The following is a 15,942-nucleotide window of genomic DNA, read 5'->3' on the forward strand; positions in this document are numbered from 1 at the left end:
CAGGAGAACTTTCAATATGCTAGCAGTAGATAATAAAGCTCTGCAGCCTTCAACCTTACAGTATAGTATTACTTACATTCATAATAATTGATCACTAATTTGTAACCGAGACACCTCAATGTTTGCTACACTTGAATATATCTTATAGCTTTCCTATAATCTTAATTTGATATTTATCAATAATATGAAGAATTCCATGCAAGAAGAATGGATTTCTTTATAGTTTTTGGATTTGCATTGTTCTTTGTTTTCTTCTTTATAGGCGGTGATACAAAATACAGGGATGTCTCAGATCTTCCAATTTTTGAATGACTGAATTAAAAAATATTCAATTAACCTGGGAAGAGCACCGCATGATTTTATCTTCACAAATATGCATGTGTGCATTGCAACATTTTAGCAATGAACAATTTAGCATCTTTTTTTCTTCTTTTGTGCACATGTTTTCTAACAAAAAATTTGGTAAATGTTCCGCAGCAACGCGCGGGCGATCATCTAGTTAAGAAGGATGGCATGTGACCATTCTTGTCTTGCTATATAGAATATGTTGCCTACTAGGCTATCCCTAAAACTAAAAGGGTACTATGTCTTAATGAGCACAATTCAACCATCTTCATTGACCATCCAAGTTGTGTTTGATTCCCCTTAACTTATTCTCATGTTATGTACGTACATGCCAAGTGCCTAATGTTTTTTGTCGGAAAAACAAAAGGTGCTTTTTTTAAATCTCAGTTTAGATTACATTATCGTGCAATGAATGGCGACAATTTTTGTCTTTCCTAGAGCAAAACATATTGATATCAACTGCCCAGACAACCTAACACAATGTTAATGGACGAGCATTACAGGTGTCCAGACCTTTTCATTCGCATAATGACAAACAATCAAATTATCCCCCCTAGAGCATTTTATTTAAGGATTCATGGGGTACTTATTACGGTCTTTCGATTAAATTTAGCTTAAAGAGACAAAAAAATTCTTGAAATATGAGCAGTCTCAATCCTAGCCTTCATTAGAATTTGAGCCGAGTGTCTAGTCCTGTGACCCCATCTTTGTCACTCATGAAGCATATCTCTTTTTTATAGGGACATTTAGTTGTTGGACGGTGATGTAGCCTTTCAAGATCACCAAGTTCATAAAAATATTGGCATAAAATTTGGGTTTCATTGTCTAGCAAATGATAAACTTTTGGTTTACCAGTTGATTTTTCATCAAGATACAAACAGCTGGAGCTCAGAAGTAAGAACTATCTGACAGAAAATGGATTGATAATTCAAGACCTTAACATACATCCAATATATCAGCAGGACCACTGAGAAACAATTAGGCAAACAATTTCTGAAAATCGCAGCACCACTAGGCACACAGACACTGAGTACTACTGTACCACCTTGCAGCAAGATCAGATCAACGCCGAGAGAAGAATGGCAGAGGAGAAAACCAGCGCCAGGATGGAGGTCACCGGAGCCGGCAGCGCCACCGCACCGGCGTTCTTGGTGCTGTGCGGCCTCGTGTTGGCCGCGCCGCCGCCGGTGTTCCTCCCGCCGCCACCGCCGCCGCCCGCCCCGCCGCCGGGGCCGCCGCCGCCCATGTGCCCAGCCCCAAGCTTCCTTGGACTCTGTATTTCCAAGAGCTTCTTGCCTTTGACTCCTGGAGAATCAAACAAGCAGCGATAAGAGGCTCTGCTTTCATTCATGACAAGGCTGAACCTGGAAGACCAAGAAAGCCAGAGAGAGAAGAGATCGAAGCACAGTACTACTAACCATGAAATCCCTGAACCTGGAGATGAGGCCTGAGATGACGACGAGCTGCATCAACCAAGTTGCTTCTTCTTTCAGCTGTTGCTGCACACCATGTGCCCTGGAAGGCAAAGGTGAGGAGGAGGAAGAAGAAGAGAGCAAAAGTACTTGCCTTCATCTTGAGATGTGCCGGTGCTGGCCACCAACAAGGAACTCCGATGTTTGAGTTGAGTGTCAGTGGAGGCTCCTCTTATAGTATCTCCTGGATGGAGATTAGTACTAGCTGCTAAGATAAGACCAGTCCAAAAGTTATTGGCATCTTGCCACCTGTTCCTTTGTGCTTTTAGGGGGCAGAGCAGACACTGTGAAAAAGATGTAAACAACTTCGTGAGGTGGAGGTTCTTTATTCTGTTGTGCCTTCCTTGCTCTTTAATTAGCTTGGTAACCAGGATTAGTACTTAGCAAATCCGAAACAGGCAATATAGTATCAGATGCTTTGGTTTCAGTTCAGTGCTATTGGGCACCATTGATCTGCTACTGAAGGGGAAGAGGAGGGGGCAAACGGCACTGCAAGGTGCAGATTTGATAGCTTTTTGTGCATGTGGTGGGCGCACAGATTCCTTGATGCCCCATGGACCTACCCTTTGGCCTTTTCCAGCTATCTACGACAGGATTTTTTTTTTTAAAGTATCTACTACAGGATTTTGAGGCCACATGCAGGCTGTAAAATCAATAAATCCAGCAGTTGGTTTTTCGTCTCCTTTTCTTTCTGTTAGTGACTGCACGAGAGTCTGATCAGAAGAGAAAACGGTGTGGTCTTTTCCCTCTCAGACGTAGTTTTCACCGAATTCTGAATGGTCATCTTATAGCTCAAGAATTCAGACATGTCATTTAACCCCAGAAGACTAGTCATATCAATAAAGAAAAGCCAAAAAACGATGACAACACCTGTAATACCAATAAAAAATTATGACGAGTTATGCAAGAAGTTTAGTTCTCTAGTCGGGTGATGCAGCTAAAAATTGTCATCATGAAAAGGATAAGATGATGTCTACTGATTATTGGTGTAAGGTAGTGCTCTCCTTTTCAGGGCAGATTTCAGACAGAGAAAGGCACCAAAATAAATTTCATTTCACTTCTATAAATCTCTCCCTCCCTCTCTCACATTACCACCTTTCTCCCCATGAATTTAAACTTTATGTGTTCCTCCCTATAAAAGCCCATACAAGAATATGATGCATTTACAATGCTCCCAAATTTTTTGTTGTTATACATGTGCTCTGTGCTCAGAACGTTAACAGACATCCGATTGAGATCCCAACTGACCGAAAAGTAATACGAAATCTGTCCATAAAAGAAGGCCGCGTATCTGTTTGGACATGAAAATGACAAGCAATCAGCTGGAGTGGTGAGAGCATGAGACAGAGAGAAAAGTGGCGATTGTCCAAAGGTGTTTTGGATCAGCACCGAATAAAGAAAGGGAGGAATAACCACGTTACGTGAGAACACGTTATGCCATTATTCCAGGATAAAACCAAACCAAGTTCACATGCCAATGAAATGAACACACCATCTTCGACAGTTGTGTAGGTACAAGTTATCGAACAAGCGTGCGCTTGATGTCAGGCACGATGTGTTCTCAAAAGAAGAAACAACAGAGAGATGAAAAGAGAATTTAACAGGTTTCTTGCAAGAAACAATTGACAATAGAACAACAGCTTAATACAGCATATAACTTTACATATCACAGAAGCACAATAACATTTCCTTCCCTGTATATTTTGGAAAGGGTAAAACAGGATGTTGTTATTATTCCCTAAACAAACACACCTACCATGCATATATGCTAAAAGCATATAGGCCCATTGGTCAAAGCCAGCACCTGGGGCGACCCTTGAGAGTTTCTTTTTTATATCTGAAATACATTTGTCTGGAACCTCTCATCGTATAATTGCCAGTGTCCATACCTCTCCATGTGGAAGGAGGACCTCGGTATGTAAAAGTTGGGCTTCACAAATGTCTCCAGGTTCTTCAGATTCATAGCAGCCTGTTCTATTCCCCTGCTTGTCAAATTTGCACAGCCAAACAGGTCCAGAACCTCCAACTCCTTGCATCCTTCTACGATCAAGTTGAGGCCAACACCAGATAGCTTTCCAAACCTAAGCACAAGATGCTTCAGCTTTTGCATGGACTTTGAGATTGCAATGGCTTCCCTATCGCCATCTTGGGGGCATCCTCTTAGATAGTCATCAGGAACTATTCCTATATGCTCTGATGAATCAAGCCAGTTGAATATGCTCCTCTTGAGAACCACAAGGTTAGGGCAGTTCTGACCAATTGCCTCCAGTGACTTGTATGAAACCTCGTGGCAGTAGCTGATGTCCAATTCTGTGAGCATAGGACAGCATGACGCAACAATGAGCATTGACCGGTCAGTTACGCTTGGGCTGCTTCTGATGGAGAGGATACAAAGCTGTTGAGAGCTGCACATGCGGATAGACGTTGACAGTGAATTCAGAGTGAAACTTCCAATCCAAGTGGGAGATGACAACAATTCTCACGCATAATGACATGTCAAATGCAGACGAATAGACGACACATATACTCATATATCAGCAAAGAAAACGCATCAAGCATTACTTCAGGTATATGGAGCCAAACAAAGCATCCTCAATTTTACCCCAATGACCTACACGAGTAAAGTAACTTCCACAACAAGAATAGTAAATAATTAGATGCAAACAAACTAGTACATCTTTTTATCATAAAGGGAAAACTAGTTAATTTAATCAAGATTCAAGATTATCATTTTACAGAATTTCAGTAGGAAATACAACAGTGTTTGAAATACACTACCAAGTGTACCCGTCACTGAATTTTTGTCCAAGAGCTTATAAATAAAGATAGGGTGCTGACATACACATTGCATGCAATGCAATTACAGTCCAATACTGTATGGGTTGTTTTGTTTGTAGCCCTATGGATAGCTTCCTATACTATTGCACTCAGTAACTCACCAACACATATGCCATTCTTTGATCTCCCAACTGGTTTGCCTTATGTGAACAAGAGAAAATGGTTACACCACAAAACGTCCCATTGCTCTGCACTGTTGGCAGGCTTCTTCAGGGACGAGCTGTTTCATTTGCTGGAATATTTCAAATCACCATTTAATTTGATTGTGTACCATATGGTTGGATGATAAGATTGCGTACCAACCTACTCACTCCACTGCACAAAGGAGGCAAGCCCACAGAACCAAACTGCCAGTTGCCACTAAACTTTACTGACATCTTGCATGGCCTGGGGAAGAGGTGGGCTAAAAGTGGCCCATACATCCTGCAAAACAGTAACCGAGAAGACACCTTATCAACTAGCGGGAGTCTTCTGGGTTACTATTTTGTGGGGTAAACGGGCCAATGTAGGTTCACTTCAGACACCCCCTGTTAACTGGCCTGGTTGAGGTCTGCAGCTGGTGCATCTGGCTCCAGTCAAGGGACATATGGACCATCAAAAGAGTGATGATGCCCTCGTCGGGTCAACCTGAAAGCGACAATATAACTTGGCACGGTCTAGGATCTACCATTTGCGATGCCATCTCTTGCTTTATGATCTGACTTCTCGGATTACGAAGAATGTCACAGAACAAGCATTTCACTAACACCACAATCTTCACCACAGACATGCAGTGTTCACCAATCTAGAGGGGAAGCCACCCCCAGCCCCCCACCCCCAACCTCAAGAAAATCAATGCATTTCTATCAGATGAGCATCTGGAAGTCTGGAACAAGCTGGCACCAAAAGGGTGGGAACAGATGAAAAAGAACATGTACCCTACGATCGTTTATGATGAAATCCTGAATCTCAAAGATGGGCACATGAAGTCGACCGTCCTCTAAAAGCAAGTGGATGACCACAACGGCATGGTCTCCATGCTGCAAGGGTGGCTATTCTTTGGTCATCGTGGCAGTGAGACAGACAGGTTGTTCTTTAGGACAGCTCCACTAATTGACGTCCATCATCTAAGCGTCATCAACTTCCTCTAATGGGGTACAGCGCCTGTCGCCACTACTGCAGCTCAAGGACAAGCCGCTCAAAGGGTGGTGTAATGTCATGGGAAGGCATTAGGAGGATGTGGGCCTTGACCCAGCTGCACACAGGAGATAATCTCATGTTACCTTTTACTAGTTATCAGTTATCACCATATCAATCTGGAGCAGATTTGGTTGTTAGCCACGTGAACCCTAGGTTTGTTTGCCAATTTGTACCCCAGCTATTAAACGTCTGGCAATGATCAATAGAGGATAAGCAATGAAAAAACAATATGTTCCTTTCTCAAGTTCATCCCTCTCATCTGTGATCTAATCTCTTCCCCAACCAAGCTGAGTCCACCCGGCAGTCTGCCTGTTGGTGTTTACCCACCTCTAGACATAACTAATCATGCCTGCATGAAGTGGAAAAGGATTCTTCTACTGTTCTTATCTGCGATCTGCTACTATGTCACAGTAAAAAAAAAATCTTTGTGCGAATAGAAGTATGAATATCAATGTTTCACTCTCTGATGTAGTAGGGACCAAAGGCCATACGAATCGCTGGACAATGCAGTTAAAATACAATCAGGACATTAACCAAGAAAACATATCGATACTGGCAATATGAGCTTCTAACAGATATTACCTCCGATCCGAATTAAATGACGTCCTGCAAAGCTATCCTAAAGTCTCTAGGACGTCAATTAAAACGGAACAGAATGAGTAACATATTTCACGGACCTCCACCAATTTCAGTGGAAATGCCACAACCCGTGGATACACAAAGCCCCCACGCAATCTTACACAAACGTGTATGGGCCCGCAAAGGAGCTCAGCCCATCAGGTTCTAACAAACAAGAAATTCCACGCACCTCTCGGCGGCGACGGCGAGGGCGTCGTCGGAGCAGTGCCGGACCCGGACCTCGCGGAGCTCCCCGGCGGCGAGCGAGGCGGTGGAGCGGAGCATAGCGTCGACGCGGCGCTGGAACGCGGGCGTCCACCACTCGGCGGCGTCGGCGCCGACGGACTCGAAGGCCGGCTCGAGGTCGAGCGCGGCGAAGAGGGCCGGGCGGGAGCGCGCGGCGTCCCTCCACGAGCGGCAGCACGCCATGGCGCCGCGCCACAGGTCCTCCAGGTCCAGCCGCGAGAACGCGTCCGCCAGGCACACCGGCGTCAGATCCGACCAATCCCTCTCCTCCGGCGCAGCTTCGCCGGCCTCGCCTCCTGTCGCCATCTCGCTAGCTAGGGTTCTCCGCTCTCTTGTTTTCTTTTCAGTTTTCTCTTTCGGGATTTTGGACAAGACGAGGTCTCACGAGGAGCTCCAAAGATTTAGAAGGCCCGAAAGGTGAATTAGGGATTTATCTAGTAAGAGATGATGGTCTTTTTTTCTGGGGATGGAAAATTCGTCCACGCGGTTTTATTAATTTGCAAATTCTTCCTCAGTTAGTTAAAAAAGTGAAATTGGCTGATAACATGACGATATTAGGTAGTATAGATATTAATGATAACATATAGGGTAGAGGTAGAAACTCTCAATTCTTTTTCGAAATTAGAATTATTAAAAGAAATCTATGGACTTATATGGATTCTACCCATTTTGACCCTTTTTTTGGGAATCACAATAAAAGTACTCGTAATTGTTTGGTTAGAAAGAGAAATATCCGCTTCGATCCAACAACGCATTGGTCTTGAATATGCCGGTCCTCTAGGACTACTTCAAGCTATAGCAGATGGGACTAAGCTACTTTTAAAAGAGATATTCTACCAAAGATTTTGACATTTTTCATTTTCTTTTTTTTTTTGAGAGAGGATTTTTACATTTTTCTGAGGCTGCGTTTTGACTGTCATTTTCAAAGATGCGCTCTGATTTTTAAATCTCCGACGCTTGTTAGAGGGAGTATAACATTATCGTCTATTGAAATTTCTTGACTTGTACTAAAACAACGACAAGTATCTAGGAACGGAGGGAATATTTATGAGACCGATTCTTTTCCGTTTAGTTCTAGATGTGATACTAACACGGGCATGCAAATTTGTACAGTTTGTTCAGCGACTCATTTCTCATTTTCTCATAAGTGTGACGTCTTCACAAAACTGTCGGTGCTCATTCCTGATGTATTTTTTCCATCTTGTAGATTTTAGTCTATTCCTGCCTTGCCTTGGTCATGAAAATGATGGTGTGTTAGAACACAAAGGCAATGTAGAAGAGATTATCCCAAATCCTCAGGAAGTGAGTTGTGGAGATTATGAACCATAAGGCACCTGATAAACCACCAAGACTACATGATCAACACAAATGGCTAAAATCACGTGAAGACCAAAACATGGTAGAGGACAGGGATATGTGATCTTGTTGCTGCTGGCACAAGGAAACTAGTGCAAACGAGGGATGAACTTCATTCTGACGCGGTGGCTAGTCTTGCTGCTACTCTTGTAAGGGTGCTAAAAACATAGAACATCAGTGACTATGACAAGTCAATGATTGTCGTGCTGGCGAAGGAAGCTACGTATTTTTTACTTTGTTTCTTTCAAATTTTTTCTCTTGCCAACGTGCTTGTAATACCGCAACTCGCAAGATTGCTATGTTTGGCGTAAGTAACGAGTTGCATGAATCTTTTTAGGTGGATAATGCCTCACATTTTTATTTCAAACTTGATATCCAGCAATGGTGATGATCATATAGAATTGAAGCTGTCGAAATTCATATGAAATGCATTGAATGCACTGAATGCCATATGTATTTCAACATGAACTGAAATCTCGTTTTAGTTGTTTTGAGAAGTCCAACATACTCTCTTCAAATTTTCATGCACATCTTTCAATTGTATCACGATCCTTCGGAGCATGTTATGTAGCAAATTTTGCATCTTGAGATTCCCTAGAAATTCATAACATGTAACATTTCAATCATGTGTTGTTGCTACTTCAACGGTTTTTTTTTCTGTGATCCAAAAAGGTCGAAACTTCGCTATCAACATCAGGCTCCTCGTTCCCGTATGTTGCACTTTGGGCACGGTAAACTCTCCCGCATTGTGGCAAACAAGCCAACCTAGAGTGTTTTTGAATAATGTGTACGTTCTTGTGTCTTCTTTAAATAAAGCCAAACACGAGATGAAGTTGTATTCCTGTCTTTATGCATATCCTAAATGGATGTAAATTAAATTATGGGATGTCTAGCACTACTATAACTAAAGAGAAGTTGTGTTGTCCTATAAAAAAATTGTACTTCCAATGCATTTCCATATAATGGATTTTCATCATTTATCCTGACTCGCATTGCGTAGAGAACTTAAGTAATCCGAATTCGAGATCAAACCATTCAAATGTGCAACGACCTGTTCTGATAAAATTAAAGAATAAAATCTACCCCGTGTCAGTAATCTCAATTTGGTCACTCATATACGGATACATTGAAATGCAATCATTTATCTTCTTTTAAATGGTTCACTTTGGTCACGCATCATCAAATGGCATACATATTTGGCTGAATTGACGTATTTTGAGTATGGGTTGTTTTATGAAAACAGCAACTCATCCCCTCCCTCTGACGTGGAGGACTAATTTGCAAGCAAAAAAAGTTTTAAAGTAGGGCTAATTTGCAAAAAAAGCCTACCAGTTTAAACAAAACCAGTTTTAAAACATCCAGCTTTACCCTAAAGTACCCTAAACCGAGCGGTCGAACAGGAACAACAAAGCGGAAACCAAGCTCGCTTCGGCTTCCGCCTTCGCCGCCGCCTCAATCAACTCAACCATGGCCACAACCCCCACCGCCGTGGGAGCACCCCCGGCAGTACCGCCCGGCGTGTTGTCCGCAGCCGAGGACACGCTCGCGGCGACCGAGTCCGTGGGGGACCAACTCGCCGAGCTGCTCGCTGCAGCGGCCGAGGACCCCGACGCCATAGCCGAGCTCCCGCCTCTGCGTCGCGCACGCGCCTTCCTCGCTGTAGCTCATGCCGCCACCTCCCTCCTCGCAGGCAGGGGCTCGCGCCTTCTCGGTTTGCTACACAACAGGCATGCAATTTGTATCCGTTCTGATTAACTGTCGCCTTTTTTTGGGTGGTTTTGCAGTGCGGCTGAGGTGTTCGGGGATTAATCCGGACGAGCACCCTATCAAGAAGGAGTTCGTAAGTTTATATATCTCCAAGAACCCTATTATAGTTACATCCAAGAGGTGACATTCATTATTATGTAATTCATGCGCAAATTGTTCGTGGGTCGTCGAAACAGAGCTTGTAGTTTTGTAAATTTCACCTTTGACATGGTTTATTGTTTAGTGGGGTGTTGTCATGTTGCAGTATTTTCATCTCTTTTTGGAGCACTGCTTAGGAGAATTTTTATACTTGTAAATTGTAATCCTTGGGGGAGAATTCTGTGAGACATGGAATTTTGTTTTTCACTTTCTTTTTATCAGTTGTTTTGGCATTTAAGCTGGAGGTTTAGTTCCTAAGAGCTTTGGTTCTTTCCTTTGCAGGAAAGGTTAAGCTTGTGGCAGGAGAAGTTAAATCGTTTAGAGGACTGGGACAAGGGTACTTGACTACTTATTTACTCTTATTGTACGCCTGGCGTATGCATAGATATGCAATGACAACTTGATTCTGAATTGCAGCACCACTGCGTCCTACCACCACTGTGAATACTCAAGCAGCAGCAAGGTTCATTGGCCATTCGTTGTCCCATTTGACAGCTGGTACATAATTGCTTCTTAAATTTGTATGTTCTTATGTTTTTGTGGTATGGAGTTGAGGTTCCGTTCACTTCAGACCAGAAGAAGAGCATGCATGCAATCAGTAAAGGGGAAGGAGGGGCCTGGTCTGGGAAGAAGAGGAAGATGCAGCCATTACCAGAGAGGAAGTCAGTTCGTGCCGCTGCAGAAGAGTTCCTTGCAAAGGCTTCTCAGGAGCTTAGTGGGTACAATGGCAATGGGTTGAAAGGCCCTGTTAGACTTGTTCCCGATGAAGATGAGGACTAGATTGATATATTAGTCCTGTGAAGCTCTCAGGTATTTGTTCATCCATAATCCCAATAGCATTTTGGTCAAGATCTGACATTAGTGTATGTAACTATGTATCAATATGTGTATCCCTAATGATCTATTTGATGCAAGTCCTTCACTGGGTATTAGTTATTGCCATCTGTAACTTAGTGGTATATGGTGGCCTGAATATTCTAAAATGGTGAATCCCTAAAGCAAACCTTTTTTGCCATATGATTTTAATTTTGCCTATGTAATTTAGTTACATTATTTAAATAGCAGATAAGTATATTTGGTCCCTCTGCTTTGGACGGATTTAAGCTTTCAAGGACACCTACTTTAGAACTGTTTGAAGTGCATCCTATGGATCCAGGTTTGGTCTAGTCATGTTGACATGTCAACAGACATCACTACTATATGATGAAATTTTCCTTGTTTAGTACAGAAAGGATTTATTTTCTCGTGATGGTTCTAAATTAGACAATGTATGTTGAATGCAACACACACAGTAGACAACAAAATATGAATCTATCACTTTGTTACACATTATATCGAGGCTGCTAGAAACAATTCATGGAATCAGTAGTGTCTAATGTTGACCAAAAGTTTATTCTTTGATGATAGCACCATGCTGTCCATTTGATACACGGGGGTTGGCTTGGTAGCATATTATTACGTGGTTCAATGCACAATGCAGTATTTGCAGATTCAAGCGTATGTAATGTGTCTCCTAAGGTGCTTGATGTTTGAAGTGACTAGTCAGTAAATGGCATATAGGCTTGTGTCTATGCTTACTTCTCTTTGATTTTGCGCATTTGGATGGACTGCCAAGGTGATCAAACATGGTCACCACCTTGAAGACTGAGGACGAGGAAATGGGCCAGGCGGCCAGCAACAGGAGCCCAGAGGCAGAGCAGAATATCTGTGGGCCGATGGCCAAGGTTGGCAAAATGCATGTCAGTGAGAGTCCGGGAGCAGCATACACGCATGTGTTGGCCAAGGCAGGCATAGCATAAAAATAGATTTTGAAGAATAGTTACACCGAATCACCAATAAGAGGGAATAATTTATTACCCTGGAGATCTAATCAGACACAGAATGGTCAACCAGAAACATCGGAGAGGGGGAACTACACCACACGATCCGTGGGGATATCAAGGGAACATACCAGAAGTCAGGAAGATGCTAGTTCTTGTCAAGCTTCCGGGTGTTTGCAAGACCGATGCATCAACATTGGCTGTGGCAACTTCTTATTGAGTTCTTCCAGAACATCTTTGTCTTACACATCAACAAGAACACCACAGTTGGCAGTGGCATGCAGCAAGAAGCAGCAGAGATAGCCTAGCGCAGCAGCAACAGCGCAGATGATTGCATCACCGGTGGCAGTGGCTGGTCCAGGACATAAAGTGATGCACCCATGTACACAAGAAATAGCTTAGCCTGGGATCCCATGTTCGGAGATGGAATCGGTCACTGGGAAGGAATTGCATGTAGATACATGTGAGACAGGTAGGTCAGAATATCTCTGCTCCGGTTTGTTTTGCACGGTTGGAATGTCCCAATCCTTTCATTAGGAGTTTGGATTAGTGAGAAAACCTGTCATAAGTTTGCACACAGAAATTCAGGGGATATTCTTTGAGAAGAGGAAGGTCCTATCTGTGCATGAAAGGAAGTCAACTCTGAGAAGAACCCCATGGATGGCCACAGCACGAGGATGACTGTATATCCGATCTTTGTGTGCATGCAACTGCAAGACTATGAGTGCACTTGTTCCTTTCTAGCTTTCTCAGCATGCTTCTATTTCATTATGCTTGTTCTGAGGTGCCACCAAATGTTTTAATCGTAGCGTCAACATCTCTGCTTTAGAATGAGTAGAAGGGCCAGCAGCAGCAGAGCAGAGTACCTGCAGGAACAATGGCTGTTCACTTGTCTGCGCTGTGGCAAGAGTCCAGGATCATAAGTGCATGTGTTGTCAGGGCAGGCAGCAGCAGTAGTAGGAATAGCTAGCACTGTAAGCGAAGAATAGACTGAGGAGACCTTCTCAGACAAAGTAAGAATCAGCCAGAAACATACCCAGACAAGATAGCTGGTGCAAGCATCATCCAGGAGGATATCAAAGAAACAAGCTGGAGTAGAAGATTTGCATATGTGTTGGTGCGTGTCAAGTATAAAAAGGCGGGATCCTTTTCTTATCTGGAAGAAGCTAGTTTTTGTAATTTGCACATCAGATCATGATGCAGCATGAGCTTTTGGGAGTTTGCTGGCCCGGTGCATCTATAGCTGCTGTTGGCAACCTCGTTTTGAGTTATTATATGCATGCTGGAACATCTTCCACAGCAACACAGCAGCGGCAGCACTGCATGAAGCAGCTTAGGTAGGTGCAGAGAGGCAGCGGTGATAAGTATGCAGTCTAGCTCAGCATCAACGGCAGATATGAGTGCGACAACAGTGGCGGCGGCTGTGATCATAAGTCAGATATGGAATCACCATTGGAAAGAAATTACATACACATGTGAACATACCTTTTTCTGCTGTTTGTTTGCACGGTTGGATCCTTCCATTCGGAGTTCGGATTGGAGAGCAAACTTGCTGTAAGTTTGCACTTTGCACACGAGAATTTAAGAGATATTCTTGTGATACAGGGATGGTCCTGTCTCTGCATAGAAGGAGGGCAACTCGGAAAGGGACATGATGTGTGGCCACAATGCCGCGATAACTCCATTTCCTGTTTTTGTGCTCATGCAACAATAAGACCAGGACTGCAATTCTTCCTTTCTCAGCATGCTTCTCTTTCATTATGCATGTTTGGGTGGGCTACAAAGGTCTTCAACTGTGGCCACCACTTTACAGCTCGAGGGTAAGGAGGGCCAGCAGCAGGAGCGCAGTGGCATAGAAGAATATTACGGGAATGACAATCAACATACATGTGCACTGCAGCAAGAGTACATGATCATGCATGTATGTTTCAGCCATGTCGTGCAGCGACAGGAAAATGGAGTCCAGGCAACTTTAGGAAAACAGAGTCCGGAGGAATAGCTATGGCAATAGTATGGATAAACAGATAAGCCAGGAAATCTACTTGGACAAAGAACAAACCAGGAATAAACATAGTCGGAAGCGAGTTTGTATCGAAGGAAACGAGCCAGAAGATTTGGATTGGGCTGTGCGCATTAATTTCAAAGGAAATCTGGGTTCTTATCAGAAAGATGCTAGGTCTTATTCTTTGTGCAACACGAGCTTTTGGGAGGTTGCACAGCTGTGCCATCTACATTCTTCCATGGTTGTTATATTGATTTACTCTCTTGTCTTTGGGAGCATTACTCCTTTTCATGCCAATAACAATTAACAACAACAGAGTTGGTGGTACAACACAGCAAGAACGAGCAACGGAGGCGCAGTGATTCCTTCTTTGTCATCAAAAGCACTGCATAGATGCCTGGGAGAGGCACACTTGGGAGTGGCACACGTTGTAAAACGCCTCAGTCTATCCTGGGTCTGGGAGCAGTGCCTTTCTGCCGAAGGCACTAAGGCAGCAGCCCACCTTCTTGGCTGACATTGTTAAAGACAAGAAAGTAGAAACGAAACCAAAAGGCAAAAGATGCTCAAATGCTTAGTATCGTAGTGCAGTGGTCCTAGATCTCATCCATGGTTCAGGTGACATAGTATCATGTCAGATTGTCAGCTACAAGGGAAAAAGAGAGATTTACTCCAACTTGAAGTGCTTCCTTCTCATAGAAGCTCACCATCCTCTCTGCAGCCCTTCTCCAGTTGCAGCTGGAAAGTAAAGTTTCCTAGCTGGTCTGAACCCGAACTTGGGAATCATTCTGAATTATACTCAACTATAATTATCACCTAACTAGTACAGAAATACCTATGTTGATGTTTTACGCCTGATTTCTCGGGAGCAGGCTTCTTATGTTGCTCCATCTGCCTCAGGCTATCTAAGAACCTAGTACCAGCTAGCACCTGAAGTGGCTTCCACATTTGACTGCAGTGGGGTTTCCACGAGGAAATTGAATACGCTGCTAAAGAGTGGTAGGTATGATGTAGTTGTCCTGAAGTAGACTATAATGCTTTTGCTATAGTGCATTTGTGAGTTTTTCCACGACTAGAGCCCGCAAGTTTGTGCCCAAGAAGAGAGGTTATCAACAGATTTTAGAAAACAAAAATGAAGTGAATTTTTGCAATTAGACATGGTAGTCCCAAGCAAGTGCTATTTTGGAGCGTTAATCTCTTTTGTATTATTTGAAGTAACATTTTTATTATATTGTTTTTCTATCCGTATCTGAAATGTATTATACACTTTGATATCATACGGACTTGACAGGCTTGACGAGACATGCTCCATCTTAACAATGGGTGTGAGATGCATACCTTGCTTCAGTGTGCCTTTCCCTGATCCCTAGCTATTTGTTCGTATATGCAGATGAAATGGTAGATTGGCAGCTGACTTGCCTTGGATGATGATGAAAATATTGCTCTCAGTTGTGCTCTGGTGTACATGGCAAGATGGAATGATAGCTTCAAGAAAATCACAGAAGCTTCGGGAGCAATGGCCTCAATCCTGCAATCCTGTCTATCTTATCTGAGAGCGTATTTCAAACTTTTTGACTATTTTGTTTCCATTATGTGGTTTCTGCGGTGTAACATCACTGGAGTTTGGTATGTATATGTAAACACTAGTTGAATATTTTGCAGAAGATTTGGGATCTGCAACCTAGTGGAATATTGTGACCCTTTTAAGGTTTAGCAAGGGCTTTGTGAATTTTGATGGATGAACTCTGTTTACAGGCTTTGCCTTTTCACCCGATTGTTCTCTTTTGTGGATATATTAGTTGGTAGACTACTCTCTGGACACATTCCACTTACAGTTCTTCCACATGCCATGACGCAGGATGATCCTGGTTTTATTTGCCCTAAGCCAATATTAGGGCCCGAGTTGGTTCGCTTGGTAATGCCCGAGGCATTCTGGTAAGCTTCGCCATTAAATACGCCTACTATTTCCATTATAGTATTCAGTTTTTGAACTTTGGCACTTTTAGTTTTATAAGCAACAACTAATGTACGGAGTAGCATTATTTTTTCTACTCTACATAGATACATGTGATATTTAATATTAAACGGAGGGAGTACATGACGTTCCGTTACCTCTGACAAATCAGCGTAACGGAAGAATCGTCACGTAAAGAGTTGCGTCAAG

General features: G+C 43.0%; 3 protein-coding genes across 10 annotated transcripts; 1 reads left to right on the plus strand and 2 right to left on the minus strand.

The window, feature by feature from the left end:
- Nucleotides 1–1,144: 1,144 nt before the first annotated feature.
- Nucleotides 1,145–2,246, minus strand: LOC100836362 (glycine-rich protein 5). The gene is made up of 2 exons (XM_003573586.4): nucleotides 1,764–2,246; nucleotides 1,145–1,650 (listed from the first exon to the last, which is right to left on the minus strand). The coding sequence occupies exons 1-2, from the start codon at nucleotides 1,915–1,917 to the stop codon at nucleotides 1,403–1,405; spliced, it is 402 nt and encodes a 133-aa protein (XP_003573634.1). The 5' UTR covers nucleotides 1,918–2,246; the 3' UTR covers nucleotides 1,145–1,402.
- A 751-nt stretch (nucleotides 2,247–2,997) lies between these two features.
- On the plus strand, nucleotides 2,998–15,553 carry LOC100834810 (nuclear nucleic acid-binding protein C1D). 7 transcript variants are annotated; one of them, XR_002964494.1, is made up of 8 exons: nucleotides 9,423–9,744; nucleotides 9,839–9,894; nucleotides 10,242–10,296; nucleotides 10,377–10,457; nucleotides 10,531–10,769; nucleotides 11,575–14,540; nucleotides 14,679–14,781; nucleotides 15,169–15,553. XR_002964494.1 is itself a non-coding variant. In XM_024460631.1 (7 exons), the coding sequence occupies exons 1-6, from the start codon at nucleotides 3,013–3,015 to the stop codon at nucleotides 10,737–10,739; spliced, it is 543 nt and encodes a 180-aa protein (XP_024316399.1). In that variant the 5' UTR covers nucleotides 2,998–3,012; the 3' UTR covers nucleotides 10,740–10,769; nucleotides 15,169–15,553. The 7 variants fall into 7 exon arrangements, 2 of the variants coding, with proteins under 2 accessions (XP_024316399.1, XP_003571598.1); XR_001407265.2 differs by having other exon boundaries at nucleotides 14,679–14,777; XM_024460631.1 differs by lacking the exons at nucleotides 11,575–14,540; nucleotides 14,679–14,781 and adding an exon at nucleotides 2,998–3,021 and having other exon boundaries at nucleotides 9,612–9,744.
- LOC100836666 (F-box protein SKIP1) lies at nucleotides 3,290–13,497 on the minus strand. 2 transcript variants are annotated; one of them, XM_003573587.4, is made up of 2 exons: nucleotides 6,643–7,110; nucleotides 3,290–4,222 (listed from the first exon to the last, which is right to left on the minus strand). In XM_003573587.4, exons 1-2 carry the CDS (start codon nucleotides 7,002–7,004, stop codon nucleotides 3,649–3,651), a joined length of 936 nt encoding a protein of 311 aa, XP_003573635.1. In that variant the 5' UTR covers nucleotides 7,005–7,110; the 3' UTR covers nucleotides 3,290–3,648. The 2 variants fall into 2 exon arrangements, with proteins under 2 accessions (XP_003573635.1, XP_024316398.1); XM_024460630.1 differs by lacking the exon at nucleotides 6,643–7,110 and adding an exon at nucleotides 13,265–13,497 and having other exon boundaries at nucleotides 3,400–4,222.
- Nucleotides 15,554–15,942: the final 389 nt, after the last annotated feature.

Source organism: Brachypodium distachyon, chromosome 3 (genome assembly GCF_000005505.3).
Source record: "Brachypodium distachyon strain Bd21 chromosome 3, Brachypodium_distachyon_v3.0, whole genome shotgun sequence".
Taxonomy (NCBI): Eukaryota; Viridiplantae; Streptophyta; class Magnoliopsida; order Poales; family Poaceae; genus Brachypodium; species Brachypodium distachyon.

Coding starts and splice junctions, on each gene's coding strand:
- LOC100836362 (XM_003573586.4), bottom strand. CDS start 1,917: ATGAAGGCAAGTACTTTTGCTCTCTTCTTCTTCCTCCTCCTCACCTTT. Junction 1,651..1,763: donor CCAGGTTCAGGGATTTCATG/GTTAGTAGTACT, acceptor TTGATTCTCCAG/GAGTCAAAGGCAAGAAGCTC.
- LOC100836666 (XM_003573587.4), bottom strand. CDS start 7,004: ATGGCGACAGGAGGCGAGGCCGGCGAAGCTGCGCCGGAGGAGAGGGAT. Junction 4,223..6,642: donor CTCGCCGTCGCCGCCGAGAG/GTGCGTGGAATT, acceptor CCGCATGTGCAG/CTCTCAACAGCTTTGTATCC.
- LOC100834810 (XM_003571550.4), top strand. CDS start 9,522: ATGGCCACAACCCCCACCGCCGTGGGAGCACCCCCGGCAGTACCGCCC. Junction 10,297..10,376: donor TTTAGAGGACTGGGACAAGG/GTACTTGACTAC, acceptor TCTGAATTGCAG/CACCACTGCGTCCTACCACC. Junction 10,458..10,530: donor GTTGTCCCATTTGACAGCTG/GTACATAATTGC, acceptor CGTTCACTTCAG/ACCAGAAGAAGAGCATGCAT.